Here is a 13,247-nt window from a genome sequence, read left to right as displayed (position 1 = left end):
TGCAGTGACTTCGTAATTCATGAGCTCCACGTCTCTACTCTACGTCTATATCTACGTCTGGTGTATCTAACTCTGACTCTATATCTACACGCCAAAAGTAATGCCCCGTACCAATAGCCGCTTTGCCATGTCACTCCCATCCCGAGGGGGGGAAAAAAAGAAGAAACGCCATGTCAACATTCCCCCTTCTTCAAGCCCAGCCGATACGGAACAGCTTGTACCCACTCTCGTCCCCCCTTCCGACGCCCTTGGTCTTCCCGTGGTCCTCGGCATGCAGGATCGTCAGCTGGCGCCCGTCCGCGCCCGTCGGACGATCGCGCGCCTCAAACGACGCCTCGACCGTGTCGCTGACGCCGTTGAACCGCCCCTTCTTCCGCACCGTGGTGAACAGCCAGAAGACGCCGCTGGGAGACAGCAGCGCCGTGGCACAGTCGCGCAGCCACGTCGCGTGTTCCGGGGCGTAGACGGCGTCGGCGGCGATGAGCATGTCGGCCTTCTTATCTAGTGGCGCGACGAGGGAGGGGCGGGACCAGTCTAGGAAGGCCGTCTCGACCTGGGGCTTACGGGGGGTGGAAAAAGAAACTGAGAAGGAGGACGAGGAGGAGGACAAAGGAGAAGAAGGAGACGTAAAGTTGGCGGCTATATTAGCCGAAAGATTAGCCAGGACGGCAGGATGGTAGTCTGTCGCGATAACGGCAGCCGAGGGAACGGCGAGGCGAGGCAGCAGGGAGCCGAGGACGAGACTGATGAGACCCGTTCCGGCACCGAGCTCAACGATACGCGGGCACGGGCCGAGGGCGGCGCTCGTGAGGCCGAAGCGGGCGGGTTCGGCGCAGAGTTGCCGTGAGAGCACGATGGAGGCGCCCCAACTCTGGAGGCCGACATCGTCTGGGTCCGTAGAGTCGCGACCCGAGAGCCCGTCGTTGAGGTGTACCGCGACCGGAGGCTCGCTGGACGATGCCAGCGCAAAGGAGAAGTGACGCGTGTAGCTCTGGTCGCCCTGCTCGTCGTCGGTTGGAGTCATGTGGAAGGACTCGAGGATGGAGGCGGCCTGGTGGACGGCTCGTTCCATCGTTTCCTCAAGACTTAGGCTTGGGATCTCGGTGGCGCGGGCGATGAAGCGCGTGAGCCAGCGCTCGGTGAAAGAGCGCTCGTAGTCGTCGGCGCGCAGGGCGGCAAGGCGCTGCTGTGTGCTCCCGGGGCAGCCCTCATCATCTTCGGTGGCAGACGTGTAGCCGGAGTCGACGAAGTCCGAATCTGAGACCTTTGCATGGCCATGCTTGTGAACCAGGGTAGAAGCGAACGAGGCCGTCAGGGGGCAGTACAGAGCGGCGAGGTTTGTTAGTGATGCGAAGATCTGGTCCTCAGTGAGCGTGTCCAACACACGCAGAGGTGGTAGGCTGCCCGAAGGCACAAGCGGACACCCCGCGGGCTCCATGACGTGGGCAGGTTGGGATGTTTGAAGCTTTGAAGGAGTGACTTGGTTGAATGAAAAGGAAGAAATGCCTCTTCAGAAACTCACAACGGAGGAAACGCCATGGCGATGAGTCGCATCGGCTGGGCCTCCGCGATGACGGCGGGCGACCTTCCTGTTTGCCCTAAGTGGATGGCCCGGGGGTGGGTAGATGAGCGAGTGCCGTGAGGTAGATAAGATAAGTGGGGGCTAGACCAGGGGCAAAGGAAAAAAATTGAGGCTATCGTGAAAATTTTGGTTCGAGGCGAAAAAGCTCCAGATCCCGGTGGTGGGGGCGCCGCCCACGTGCTCCACCGACCGGCTCGCAATGGTCTCATCACGGACGTCGAGACTTGAATGACTTGACTCCGGCCAGCCTCTTGCATTGCATTAAGTGAAGGCAATAAGTATACGTACCTTTTCAAAGATGAATCTATCACTGTCACCCCGTGTTGTGGCTGGTGCCATCAAGCTTGCTCAATAAATAGTATCTCTCTCTACACAGGAGCCCACAGATCTCAGTTCGTCCTGACAGGCAATCTCCAGATGTCCCCCACATAATCGCCTTGTGTGTGTGCGGGCTACCCCGTGGCCTTGATTGTGGAGGCTGAAATCATCAATGCTATGGCCGCCTCACCTTTGTGCTTCTTTCATCTCCATATGCCATGGCTGAATAGACGAAGAGACATGCCAAGACTCTCGCCTTTCGAGAAATGCAACGTCTCGCGAGCCTAGTCCTCCATGGAGGCGATAGCGAAGCTCGCTTTGCCGTGAATTAATCAGCTCGTGGCCGGCGAGCCCAAAGCGGTAAGCTCCCTCCGCTGCAGCCGACCATCCAATTGGTGCGGGATGGAGTCATCCTCGGTCCAGTTGACGGGGGTTAAGGCTGGGGATCGACCATCGAGGAGACTACAAACACCATGCGACCGCTTCGTTGAGCAGCGAACGAGAATGGTCATTGCCTCAACGCTCGAAAGAACATCGACATGACGACTGAGAAAGATACACCCAAACAGGTGCGGGAGCAATTGGCCCTGGAACCCGGCGCTCTTCCTGTCAGCGAGCCAGAACAGCAGCAGCCGCCTCAGGATGAGAGCGAAAACACCCTTCACGCCTGGCTTACCGTCACTGGCGCCGTTCTCGTCTACTTTGTATGCTTTGGTTTCATGACGAGTTTTGGCTTTTTTCAGGACTACTACAGCAAGAATCGTCTGACCGGCTCCTCACCCTCCCTCGTCGCCCTCATCGGATCCCTCCAGCTCGGTCTGATGTACCTCGTCGGACCCATCTCTGGTGCCCTGCTCGATGCATGGGGACCCAAGGTACGGGAGTTGCCCTTTCCAAGATTGCGTCTTTCAAGGCGTGGAGAGACTACGTAGACAAGACTGACAATGACAGCTTCTCTACATTGCCGGCGCCACAGGTGCCATCATCTCCTGCGTCGGCCTGTCCTTCGCTCAACCCGACCAGATCTGGCAGTACTTTCTCAGCCAGGGCGTCCTCTTCGGCCTGACTGTCGCCTTTGGCGTCCAGGTCGCTCTGTCCGTCACAGGCCAGCACTTCAAGAAGAACCGTGCACTTGCCATGGGCATCGTCGCTGGCGGTAGCAGTGCTGGTGGTGTCTGCTTCCCCATCATGTTCTCGAGGCTCGTTCCCAAAATCGGTTTCCCCTGGACCATCCGCGTCGCCGCCTTGCTGTTCCTCGTCTGCTACGTCATCGCCATCCTCATCTCCAAGCCAAAGTCGCCGGCGCGGTCGATCGATTCAATCAGGGACATTGTTGACTTCAACGGCTTCAAGGACGTGCGGTATGTCACTCTGGCTCTGGCCACGGTCGTCGGTAACCTGGGCTTGTACGTTCCGTACAACTTTCTCGGTGAGTATCTTCTTCCCTCCCCACACTCTGTAGTGGGAATGGCTTGCTGACTTTCTCGTCAGAGGCCTTCCTGAAGCTTCATCATCCTGAAGCCAGCATCGGCAGCTATCTGCTGCCGCTGATCAACGGATCCAGCTTCTTCGGACGCGTCAGGTGAGTCTCTCGCCCTGCGATGCACAGCGCGCACATACTGATATGCCTTCCTTTAGCGGAGGCTTCATCGCCGACAAGATCGGCGGTCTCAACCTCCTCTACCCAATGACGATCCTCTCTGGCGTGCTCTGCCTCACAATGTGGCTCCTCGCCAAGAGCGTCGGCCTCATCGTCGCCTTTGCCTGTCTCTACGGTATGAGCCACCACATAACTAGTTGCGCGATTCCCTCGCGCTGCCTTGCTCTCGTCCTCCGACAACAGCCTCAGCTGACATTCATCCAGGCTTCTGTTCGGGCACCTACATCAGCGTCATGCCCTCCATCGTCGCCCGCATCTCGCCCGAGAAGCACATTGGTGCGCGGCTCGGCGCCTTCTTCAGCCTCGGCGCCATCGGCGTCTTCACGGGTACGCCCATCGGCGGCGCCTTCATCCGCGAGGGCACCGAGAAAGAGTTCCAGGGACTCGTGCTGTTTGGGGGCTGCTGCATGACGGCCGCGGGCCTGTTGCTGCTCACGGCGAGGTGGCTCTGCGACCGGAACTTCAAAACAAAGTGGTAGTAGCGTAGACCACGGCGAAGCAGGTGCTGTGAATTCCTGGGGAATTTTGGGCTTGACGATGCTTGGCGGGGATCTCGATCACAGAGGCAGGGGGGGCGGGGGTATAGTCAGAGATAAAAATTGGCATAGCGTTTTGAGCGATGATACCCCATTCGATTAGAATATGAACGAAAAGAAAACTCTGGAATAATGGGCCCAAATATGGCGATGACCCTCGCCTATATCCGATTTACCTCAATCGCGCGCATGAATGTGGGATCGCTCCGTTGTCGTGTCTGCACTGCGACGCACGCTGTCAATTGATCTACGGACAAATCCAGCTTCGTCAGATAAAAAGCGACCTTATTATCCTGATCAGATCCAACCTTCTAGTTTCAGGAGCACTCAGGACTCTTGATTGACCTAGAGCGAGGCGGTGTTTACTGCATGACGATGCATCTGATCGACGCATCTACCTTCTCGAGGACGAGCCTCTCAGACGACAAATGCCACGGCAGCAGTCGACAGGGAGCGATACGACCTCAGGCGAGGCATGACGAGTCGGATTGTCGGCATTGGGTGCACCGCACAAATGATCAGCGCTTCCTACCGAGGCGCTGGGCTAGGCATATTGCATTCCACAAGCGTGCTCGATCTCTCCCCCATCCCCCCAAAGGATATCGTGAAAAGGCCCCGAATTGGCCACAGCGGCGCTGTGCTGGCAGCGCTCTCCAAGCGCTGTGAGCTCGAATACGAGAGGCCTAGCCCGCACGGCCTGAAGGTGTCCGGGCCATTTACAGGGTCTTGCGGCCCGCTAACACGAGCTGGGGTAGCATGGGGAACAAGGCCCTACACCCGAGCTAGGCGGTTGAGCCATGCCGTGTGGGGCCTGGAGTGGCACGGGAAAGCTCTATTTTTGTTCGGTCCAAAGGACGTTAAGTCGTGGCCACGGCGTAGCCGTCCGCTGACGAGTAGGCGACTGCGCAACAATGCCGGGTGCGACAAGGGCGAAAACGAATGAGGGAAGTCTCACCACACGATACGAAGTAAGGCAAGCTGTCTGTGGGTGTTGCAAGGCTGCGTGACGCAGCGATGACCAGCTTCGGGTTAGCCATCAGCTGTTTGTCGCGATGCCTCGGAGACTTAGCCATTAATGTCCAAATCTGTTGACGATCTGCTCGTCTCGTTGAGTATAAAGGAGTAGAGTCGGTGCTGCTCAATGTTATTCTCGTCTCGTCATCACGCCATCACCACCCCGGTCAAACTATCACAACATTCGCTTTCAACACCACAACACATTCGCTTTCAGCTTCGAATCATACTTTTTGAACAATCTCACAATTCAACCACTCCTCAACCTCCAACATGCAGCTGTCCAACCTCCTCACCATCTTCACCGTCGCCACTGCTGCCTCGGCCGCCTCTGGTATGAACCCATCTCCAACAGATTTCCGTCTGAAGCATACTTACATTCATATAGTCTCCTACGACAAGGGCTACGACAACGGCTCACGCTCTCTAACTGCCGTCAGCTGCTCCGACGGCGCCAACGGCCTCATCACCCGCTACGGCTGGCAAACCCAAAAGCAGGTCAAGAAGTTCCCCTACATCGGTGGCGCGCCTGCCGTCGCTGGTTGGAACTCGCCCAACGTAAGTGCACTATCATCGTGTTTTCCATGCTCAACCCCACTGACGAGATATTCTTCAGTGCGGCACCTGCTGGGAGCTCAGCTACAACGGACGCACCATCAATGTCCTCGCTATCGACCACTCGGCAAATGGCTTCAACATTGCCCTCGACGCCATGAACGCCCTCACCGGTGGACAGGCTGTCAAGCTCGGCCGTGTCAATGCCAGCTCTAAGCAGGTCAACAAGAGCAAGTGCGGCCTCTGAGGGGTTTGCGTTGTGAGAGCAGCATGGCTGCGGGATATTGGTTTCGGATTGCAATCCATACTTGGGGGCTGTGGTTTGGCATTGGAGCGGGTTTGCATTGGCCTGTAGCGACTTGTTAGAATACGTCGAGAAATATAATCTTAATTAGTTGATACACTGCAGTCTGGGGTCAGAGGATATCTGGCTGATCCAATTCAAAATGCTACAAGGTCAAGCAGTACCCTTCACGAGGATGACCGATGCCATGACTGAGCTTGGGGCCTTGAAAAGGAAGAGAACAGGCTCGGAGGACAGTTCAACGTAGTGGGATCTTATATCCTGAGTATCGAACTGTGGTACGATGTAGACACAGTGCCTATTTTAAAGCATGCGGCGAAAGACATGAAAGGAGATATCAAGGTACACTCAAAGGGATCGGTCTGACGAAAAGAAGGACCTTGTGCTCAAGCCTTGAAAAACTAACTCACAACAGGGGCCGTGGTCGTGGATAGATATCTCGACAGGACTAGACTTATAATGACGGAAATACCGGTACCCATGGCGTGCGTCGCTTGCGATTCAAATTAGGATGCCGCCAAACTTTAGTCGCGTGATCAAGATTAGGAGGTATTACCCGCCAATCAAGCATAAATGAAGACGAGACACTCGGTTAGAAACAATATCTAGATTGCATCTTCCAGCTTCCGAACCCTGAGACGCGCAAAACCTTCCAAGTACCTAGCTTACCGGGCCAGCGGGGTTAAAGTGCAAGGGTGTGCGGGACAAGGGTGATTCGGGGATCGATACTGAAATTGAAAAAAATAGGAGGCAATAATGATCAGCCAAAATAAACTTTCAATATACGGTGTCGATCTCAAACCAGGATCACGAGATATCCCGGCGCCATTACGCCAGCTCAACTCTCGACACCTAGCGCATTGTCTTTCGTGGTCTGATCTATTTGGGCCGCAAAATCAGGCCATCAAACCTGAAGGTCAGGTCATAGCTCCGTTCTTCGTAGCGCCGTAACATGGGTGGGTTATGGTCCCACTGGCTTGAGTATCTAAACGACGTCCTTCACTTCAAAGGATCTGCTCTCTGTAGCCTTCATGGCTTTCGGGGTTACCCTGTCTGCAATAAATAATCACTGCTCCACTTAAACTCAAAATATATTAATTCGAATTCCCATGTTTCTGAACTCTTGTGCGACATGACGTCTCCGAGCGAGGAGTTCACTGGTCTGTTAAGAGACCCTTTGCTGAGGCCGACAATGTATAAGTAAAAGAGGTTGGGCTGCATGGTTACCTCGCTGCCGCAACTTACTCGTACCTCACCATTGTTGACAGCGGTTTTTTTCCTAAGCGACCGACAATGAAGTTTTCTACAGTCATCGTAGCTGGTTTTGCCGTTCTAGGCTCTGCGGCGGTGCTCAAAGGCGCACAATTTGGTGATCCGCCCCAAATACCTCTCCCAGTCGATTTCACCCGAACACTAACATAATTAGAACCGTGCACTACTGACGTCCAATGCACGTCAAACAGGTGTAACAGTGAGTGACAATAACTCATCACCATTCCTTGGCAGGTTTCTCCAAGGAGACTGGCCTAACAGTTGGCATACGCAGAGGGGAAATGCGACGTTTGTAACCAAAGCACGCCAAACTGGGGCAGTACGTATTTCAAAGACCAACAAAGATGACCATTCGGAAGCTGAAGATACCAATAGTGGAATGTCCACCCCTTTTCTCCGGTGCCCGCGACCCCTGCTGCTACGGATTGTGTCAGAGTCAGTTCGCCCATTTTCTTTCGTTGCGTACTAGAGCTGAAAACAGAACAGAGGACAGCACCTCGAGCTCGGGTTTCAGATGTGCTCGTGTCAATGGCGTCTAAAGATTCTGCGATCTCCTGATCAGCTCTTGTTAACAAATAATCTTGCGATCCGATTTTGAACAAAATACACTTTGAACCAAATCAACGAGTATTCAAGGCGGGCCCAAACACGACTCGCTTGTCACGTCAGGCTCAGAAACCGTTCTGAGCATTTGAGATGGACAACATGCATGCATGCCAGAGCTGAAGAAGTTGAGGAAGATATAAGGCACTCAATGGGTGCACCGCGATTGTGCTTGACGAGTTATAGAAGTTGACCGTGCTCATAAATGTCAATGATTTCTAAGCTTCATATGTCCATTTAACATTGATCTGATTGCGGGTGTTGGGGTTCAGCATTCCCACTTCAACGCGCCACTTGTGCACTTGAGAATAGGAATCATGGTCACAGGTACCTGTACAAGAATAACACATACAAATGTGGGCTCTGGAAGAGTGGTGCATCCGTGTATCACCCGCCTTTGATAAAGTGAGGTGTGCATGCCTTCCCTTCCTCTCCCTGTCTCCATTTTCGAGCATATGCTATGACATGAGGAAACAATAAGCTTGTGTCATGGCTGTTCCACGCATCAAGTTGTCGAGGCGAATATTGTGGACTTGTCCTAGGTAGGTTCACTTACAGACGAACTCCGCAAGCTCACTTGGCACGGCACTGCCTCACTCCACGACAGTCACAATCAAGATCCAGTTGCATGGTCAAGACGCTCAAACTCGATTCGCTATCTCAAATCTTATCAATAGCTAGTCTCTGCACGCTAAACAGTGTATAGATATCAGACTTTGCGTCAATGACATGCCACGTTTCGCACAATTCCAAACAGAGGCACACAAAAACATCCCCCACCAGGGAAATCGCTTAGACCTTGTCGTTGCGGCTGGGCGCGTACGGCTCATCAATCTGAACCTCGGCGCCGTTCTTGCTGTCGTGCTCGTTGAGGCTGTCGGTGGACTTGGCAGCGACCTCGGTGACGCCAAAGAGCTCGTCCATGTGCTCGAGAGAGAGACCCTTGGTCTCGGGGACGAAGAACCAGACGAAGACGAACATGGAAAAGGCGAAGGATCCGAAGATCATGTATGTGCCGTAACCGGCGCGGCCGACAGTGGCGAGCATGACAGGGACACTCCTGGCGACAACAAAGTTGAAGAGCCACTGGGTGGCGGCGGCGAGCGCAACGTTCATGGAACGGAGACGAGCAGAGGGAATTTCAGAGACGTAAATCCAGCACGCAGCTATATGTCGTGTTAGTAAAAGGCAAGACAAAGGGCGTGTGACAAGGGATCAACTTACGGCCCCAGCCGAACTGGAAGAAGGCGGCGAAGAGGAAGATGGCGACCAGAGCCATGTAGCCCTGAGGGGGAACATCCTCGCCCGCTTTGGGAGGCGAGATGCGGACGTAGAGACCAATGTAGAACATGCAAAGACCCTGAGCAATGGCGGTCCAGAGGAGAGACTTGCGGCGACCAAGGGAGTCGGCGGCGAACAGCAAGAAGGCGATGCAGGCAATGACCTTGACGATACCGTAGATACCGGTGCCAAGGAGAGGGACGGTAGTACCTGTGAGACCGAGGTTCTTGAAGATGACGGGGGCGTAGGTGTTGATAGCGTTGGTACCGGTCATTTGCTACTCAGGCTGTCAGTACGGATGTTGTGGTTCGGCACAGCAGGAAACAAGGCTCACCTGGCAGATCATAAGAACAACAGAGATCAAGGCACGGTTGCGGTTACCCTTGATGGTCCACATCTCGCGCATGAGGTTGCCGAAGGTGGCGTCACCGGAGATGATGCGCTCGTGCTCAAGCTGCTCCTGGATCTCACGGAACTCCTCCTGGACGTACGAGTGAGTCTCGGGCAGGTTACGGAGCTTGGCTAGAGTGGACTTGGCCTCTTCCCAGCGATCCATGCGAGCCAACCATCGAGGAGACTCGGGGGCGAAGAACATGCAGATGAAGAGCAGAAGCGAGGGGAGACCCTGGAGCGTCAGAGGAATGATGTACATGGTCTTTCCAGTGGCGTGGAGGGCGGCGCCGTAGTTGACCCAGAAGGCAATCATCATGCCCGTGACGATGAAGAGCTGATAGAGACCTGTGAGGAGACCACGGATGGAACGGGGAGCGTTCTCAGAAATGTACAGAGGGTTGACAGAGGAGGCGGCACCGACACCGAGACCAGCAATGAATCGACCGACGAAGATGGGGGCGAGATGACCGAGAGAAGCAGCCTGCATGATGACACCGATGCAGATGATGAGAGAAGTTCCGAGGAGAGCCTTCTTGCGGCCCCACTTGTCGGTAATGGGCGAAGCGGCGATGGCACCGACGAAACATCCGGCCTGGAGGGTCGAGACGATGTTGGCTGCCAGGTTGGCGTCCTTAACGTTGTTGGTGACGCCGTCAATCAGACCGTAATCCCTACGAAGAGATTAGCATTCCGTACTGCTGGTAGTAACAAGCAGCCGAGTGAGTGGTGACCTACTTCTGGAAAGGTTCCATGACAACAACGCCGCCAATGACGGAACTGTCCCAGCCAAAGGACATGGCACCGAAACAGGCCGAGCAGGCGAGGGCGAGGACCCTCCATGAATAGATCTCATGGGGATCAGTTTGCATCGCCTCATTGTGGACGATCTTTTTGAGGATGGAGACAACCATACTGGGCGACTGTCCGTAGAGGTGCTGCCGCTAGAGATGGCGTGCTGAATTGTCGACCGGGTATGGGAAGGACGATCTGTCTTTCCTTGTCTGGACCTTGCGAGGGTGCAGGGTAGCAGAGGACCGATTTGGGTTGTTGGAGGGCGGTGGTGGACACGAGAGGAAAGACACCCAAGATGGAGGGGAGGAGGTGTCCTTGATATATGATCTGAGACGCCTGCTGCCAGATGGGATGGGGAGCGATCTTCTGGGGGAACCTGGGGCATCTCTCCACATCTCAAATAGTCGGGCTTCGGACATGGTGTTGCATCGGCTTGAGGGAGCGTCTGGCCCAACAAGGGCAACATGCCTGATCATCACCAAAGCCAGCCTCCTAGGGCCCCCCGTTCGTCAGCCATCGCCCTCCACCCCCCAGACTCGACCCCAGACAATCGAGCCGCAAACCGAGTAGACGGACGGTGAATTTTCCATGAGTATTTTCCACCATTCGGATCGCAGCATGGCGTCTCCCTGGTTCCTCCAACTGGGAGTGACTGGTGCGGCAGATGATCCCTACCACCCCTCCTCCGGCGCGATGTGCTTGGCATTTCGCGTCCTGCTGACGGGAAGACGCTGGAGGGGGGTGCCAAGACGATCAGCCCAGAGCACAGCACAACGGTATTGGTCGGTGCGGGAGGGATCCTCCAAGGGGGGGAGGAAAGCCACACAGTCCGGGCCTGAGTAGCGCTTGTGCGTCGCCAACTGGGTCCCAGACTCAGACGTCGTCTTGTTCACAATGGGAAGCAGGGGGCAAAAGAGGGCAATGGCTGCAAGCGTGAAAACCAGCGACTAGGAGAGCACGGAACACATTGGTCTGGACAAATCTCAGGTGCCAGTATGATAAGGATTGCGGCAGTCTTCTGTTAGCTTGCCTGCAGGGCCAAGGAAGACCAGACCAGACGAAAGGGCAAGGGCATTGGAATAGGACCAGCAGCAGCAGCAGCAGCAGCAGCACCGCCGTTCGCCAGTCATTTACCCGCGAGAAATGGGGAAAAGGTCAAGCAGAGGCAAAGGCAAAACAGGGACTGGGGCAGCGGAACAACGAAAGACGAGGAGGTAAGCTTAAAGACCTTGTTAGCTGGGTGCAGCGGGGAACATGTGCGGAAGCTTAACAAAGAGCTTAATTCGCCTTGGATTGAGCTTGAATCATCTTGGAAGAGCTTAAGTGAACTTGGCCCTCCCCGAGTGGCCCACTTGGTCCGCCTACGCTGTGCCTCTGCTCTCGCGGCGCAGGGCGAGCGTGGGAGGCTTGCGATTTGCCATCCGTGGTACGCCGACTACTGCATCTGGTAAAGCCCACCGAGATTGAAACCACCCACCCCTGCACAGCCTGGGCGTCGTGGTTGGCCATGCAGTGCATCAATGGAGGGTCCCTCACACACCGACCACGTTGATTTTGCCAGAAGGTGGGAGTGGGGATCTTGCTGGCAACATGAGTAGTTGCAGGCTGACAAGGAACACGAGCATCAGAAGAATGACTAGGCACACGGGGGCACACTGCATCACGAAGAATGCCAAGAGACGGTTTGCGTTATGAATCTGTACTGCTGCCACGGCGTTTGACATGGCTACGAGACACAAGAGGGCGATCGTTTAGCACTTTAGCTTGAGTGAAAGCTCGCCCGCCCACACGTCTGCGCAAGCCTCGGCTCAGTGGATATGCGGAGAAGTGGAGGAATGGAGGAGAGTGAGGAGGAGAGGAGGAGGGAATAAAGATGAACAGCTGGAGAGGGGCCACTACGGGAGGATCGCGCCCGTCGAAAGGCGCAGGGATAAACGTGGTGAAAGCTAAGATTGACTTTTGCTGGCACTGGCTGGACGATACCCACTGTCACACCCACCTGCGACGCATCATGAACCACCACTCATCTAACAAGTGACCAACAGATGAACCCACTGATCTGTGCGTGGCACAAGTAAGCGTAGGTACAAAGTCGCCGTCCCCGCTCCCCCGGCCTCCCCCCCTGACGCGCCCTGTCAGGCGGCGCGTGACAAACGTGATGACAGAAGAGCCCACGACCAGGCGGAGTTGCGAAACCAACTCTCTCGCTACGCCTGTCTTCCCGATACGGCGTGGTGGCTTGCTCCTGAGCATGTCCCCGTTCGACGGAAAAACTCCCTGTCGACTGGTTGCACACAGGCAAAGGAGTTGGGGAGGCCACCCAGATCGGTGTTCGTCCAGCCACCACGTTGCCATTCCGTCCACTCGTCTCGTCGGCATCAGGTTGCAGGTTACAGGTTCCACACCATTGGTGACAGTTTTCCCCCAAGCGAGGCGTCGCCAATGTGCCAGCCGTCGTGGGCATGGACCATTGTACATGAGCTTTGGGGTGTGGAGGAAGGATGGATATGCTTGCCATAGAGCCCGTCATGCATTTGTCCATTCTCAGGTGTCATTTCGCGGGCCTCACCATCGCGCTTCGTTTTCACGAATTGACTGGTTTTGCGGGCATCCAGCCAGCCAGCCAGCCAAGCCAAGCCTTGCCCCCAAAGTTCTTCCACTACCTGTCCTCGTCCTCGACGAGCTCGGCATGAATTCCTCCATGGCTGTCGACAATGTGCCGTTGGCAGACCCCTTCCTTCCCGCAGTCGGCCATTTCAATCGACCGCGCCTTTTTCGGCCCTGCGCGACAGTCACTGCGCCTCTTGGCAATGTCCAATCGACTGACCTGCAAAGATTGCGCCAAGAAGAGGCTCACGACGATCCTCGAAAATGCTACCCACCAATGAATTCGGCCGCCGGTGTCGACGTCCTGTCGTCCGTGGAGGAGGGGCCTCT

The 13,247-nt window shown here is 55.4% G+C and overlaps 4 protein-coding genes across 4 annotated transcripts; 2 read left to right on the top strand and 2 right to left on the bottom strand.

Annotated features, from left to right (window-relative positions):
* Positions 1 to 190: 190 nt before the first annotated feature.
* Positions 191 to 1,438, bottom strand: D7B24_000260 (uncharacterized protein; the record flags this gene model as incomplete). Its single annotated transcript, XM_028634521.1, has 1 exon — positions 191 to 1,438. One exon carries the CDS (start codon positions 1,436 to 1,438, stop codon positions 191 to 193), a length of 1,248 nt encoding a protein of 415 aa, XP_028498223.1.
* A 1,001-nt stretch (positions 1,439 to 2,439) lies between these two features.
* D7B24_000259 (uncharacterized protein) lies at positions 2,440 to 4,039 on the top strand (the record flags this gene model as incomplete). Its single annotated transcript, XM_028634520.1, has 5 exons — positions 2,440 to 2,775; positions 2,852 to 3,329; positions 3,392 to 3,482; positions 3,539 to 3,675; positions 3,765 to 4,039. The coding sequence occupies 5 exons, from the start codon at positions 2,440 to 2,442 to the stop codon at positions 4,037 to 4,039; spliced, it is 1,317 nt and encodes a 438-aa protein (XP_028498222.1).
* Positions 4,040 to 5,383: 1,344 nt separating this feature from the next.
* Positions 5,384 to 5,912, top strand: D7B24_000258 (uncharacterized protein; the record flags this gene model as incomplete). The annotated part of the gene is made up of 2 exons (XM_028634519.1): positions 5,384 to 5,668; positions 5,727 to 5,912. 2 exons carry the CDS (start codon positions 5,384 to 5,386, stop codon positions 5,910 to 5,912), a joined length of 471 nt encoding a protein of 156 aa, XP_028498221.1.
* A 2,724-nt stretch (positions 5,913 to 8,636) lies between these two features.
* D7B24_000257 (uncharacterized protein) lies at positions 8,637 to 10,429 on the bottom strand (the record flags this gene model as incomplete). The annotated part of the gene is made up of 4 exons (XM_028634518.1): positions 8,637 to 9,010; positions 9,069 to 9,402; positions 9,460 to 10,189; positions 10,254 to 10,429. The coding sequence occupies 4 exons, from the start codon at positions 10,427 to 10,429 to the stop codon at positions 8,637 to 8,639; spliced, it is 1,614 nt and encodes a 537-aa protein (XP_028498220.1).
* Between the last annotated feature and the right edge of the window lie 2,818 nt (positions 10,430 to 13,247).

The sequence above is a fragment of the Verticillium nonalfalfae genome (assembly GCF_003724135.2).
Source record: "Verticillium nonalfalfae strain VnAa140/NRRL 66861 chromosome Unknown scaffold_10, whole genome shotgun sequence".
NCBI classification, from domain to species: domain Eukaryota; kingdom Fungi; phylum Ascomycota; class Sordariomycetes; order Glomerellales; family Plectosphaerellaceae; genus Verticillium; species Verticillium nonalfalfae.
This window is presented reverse-complemented; position numbering and strand designations above follow the sequence as displayed.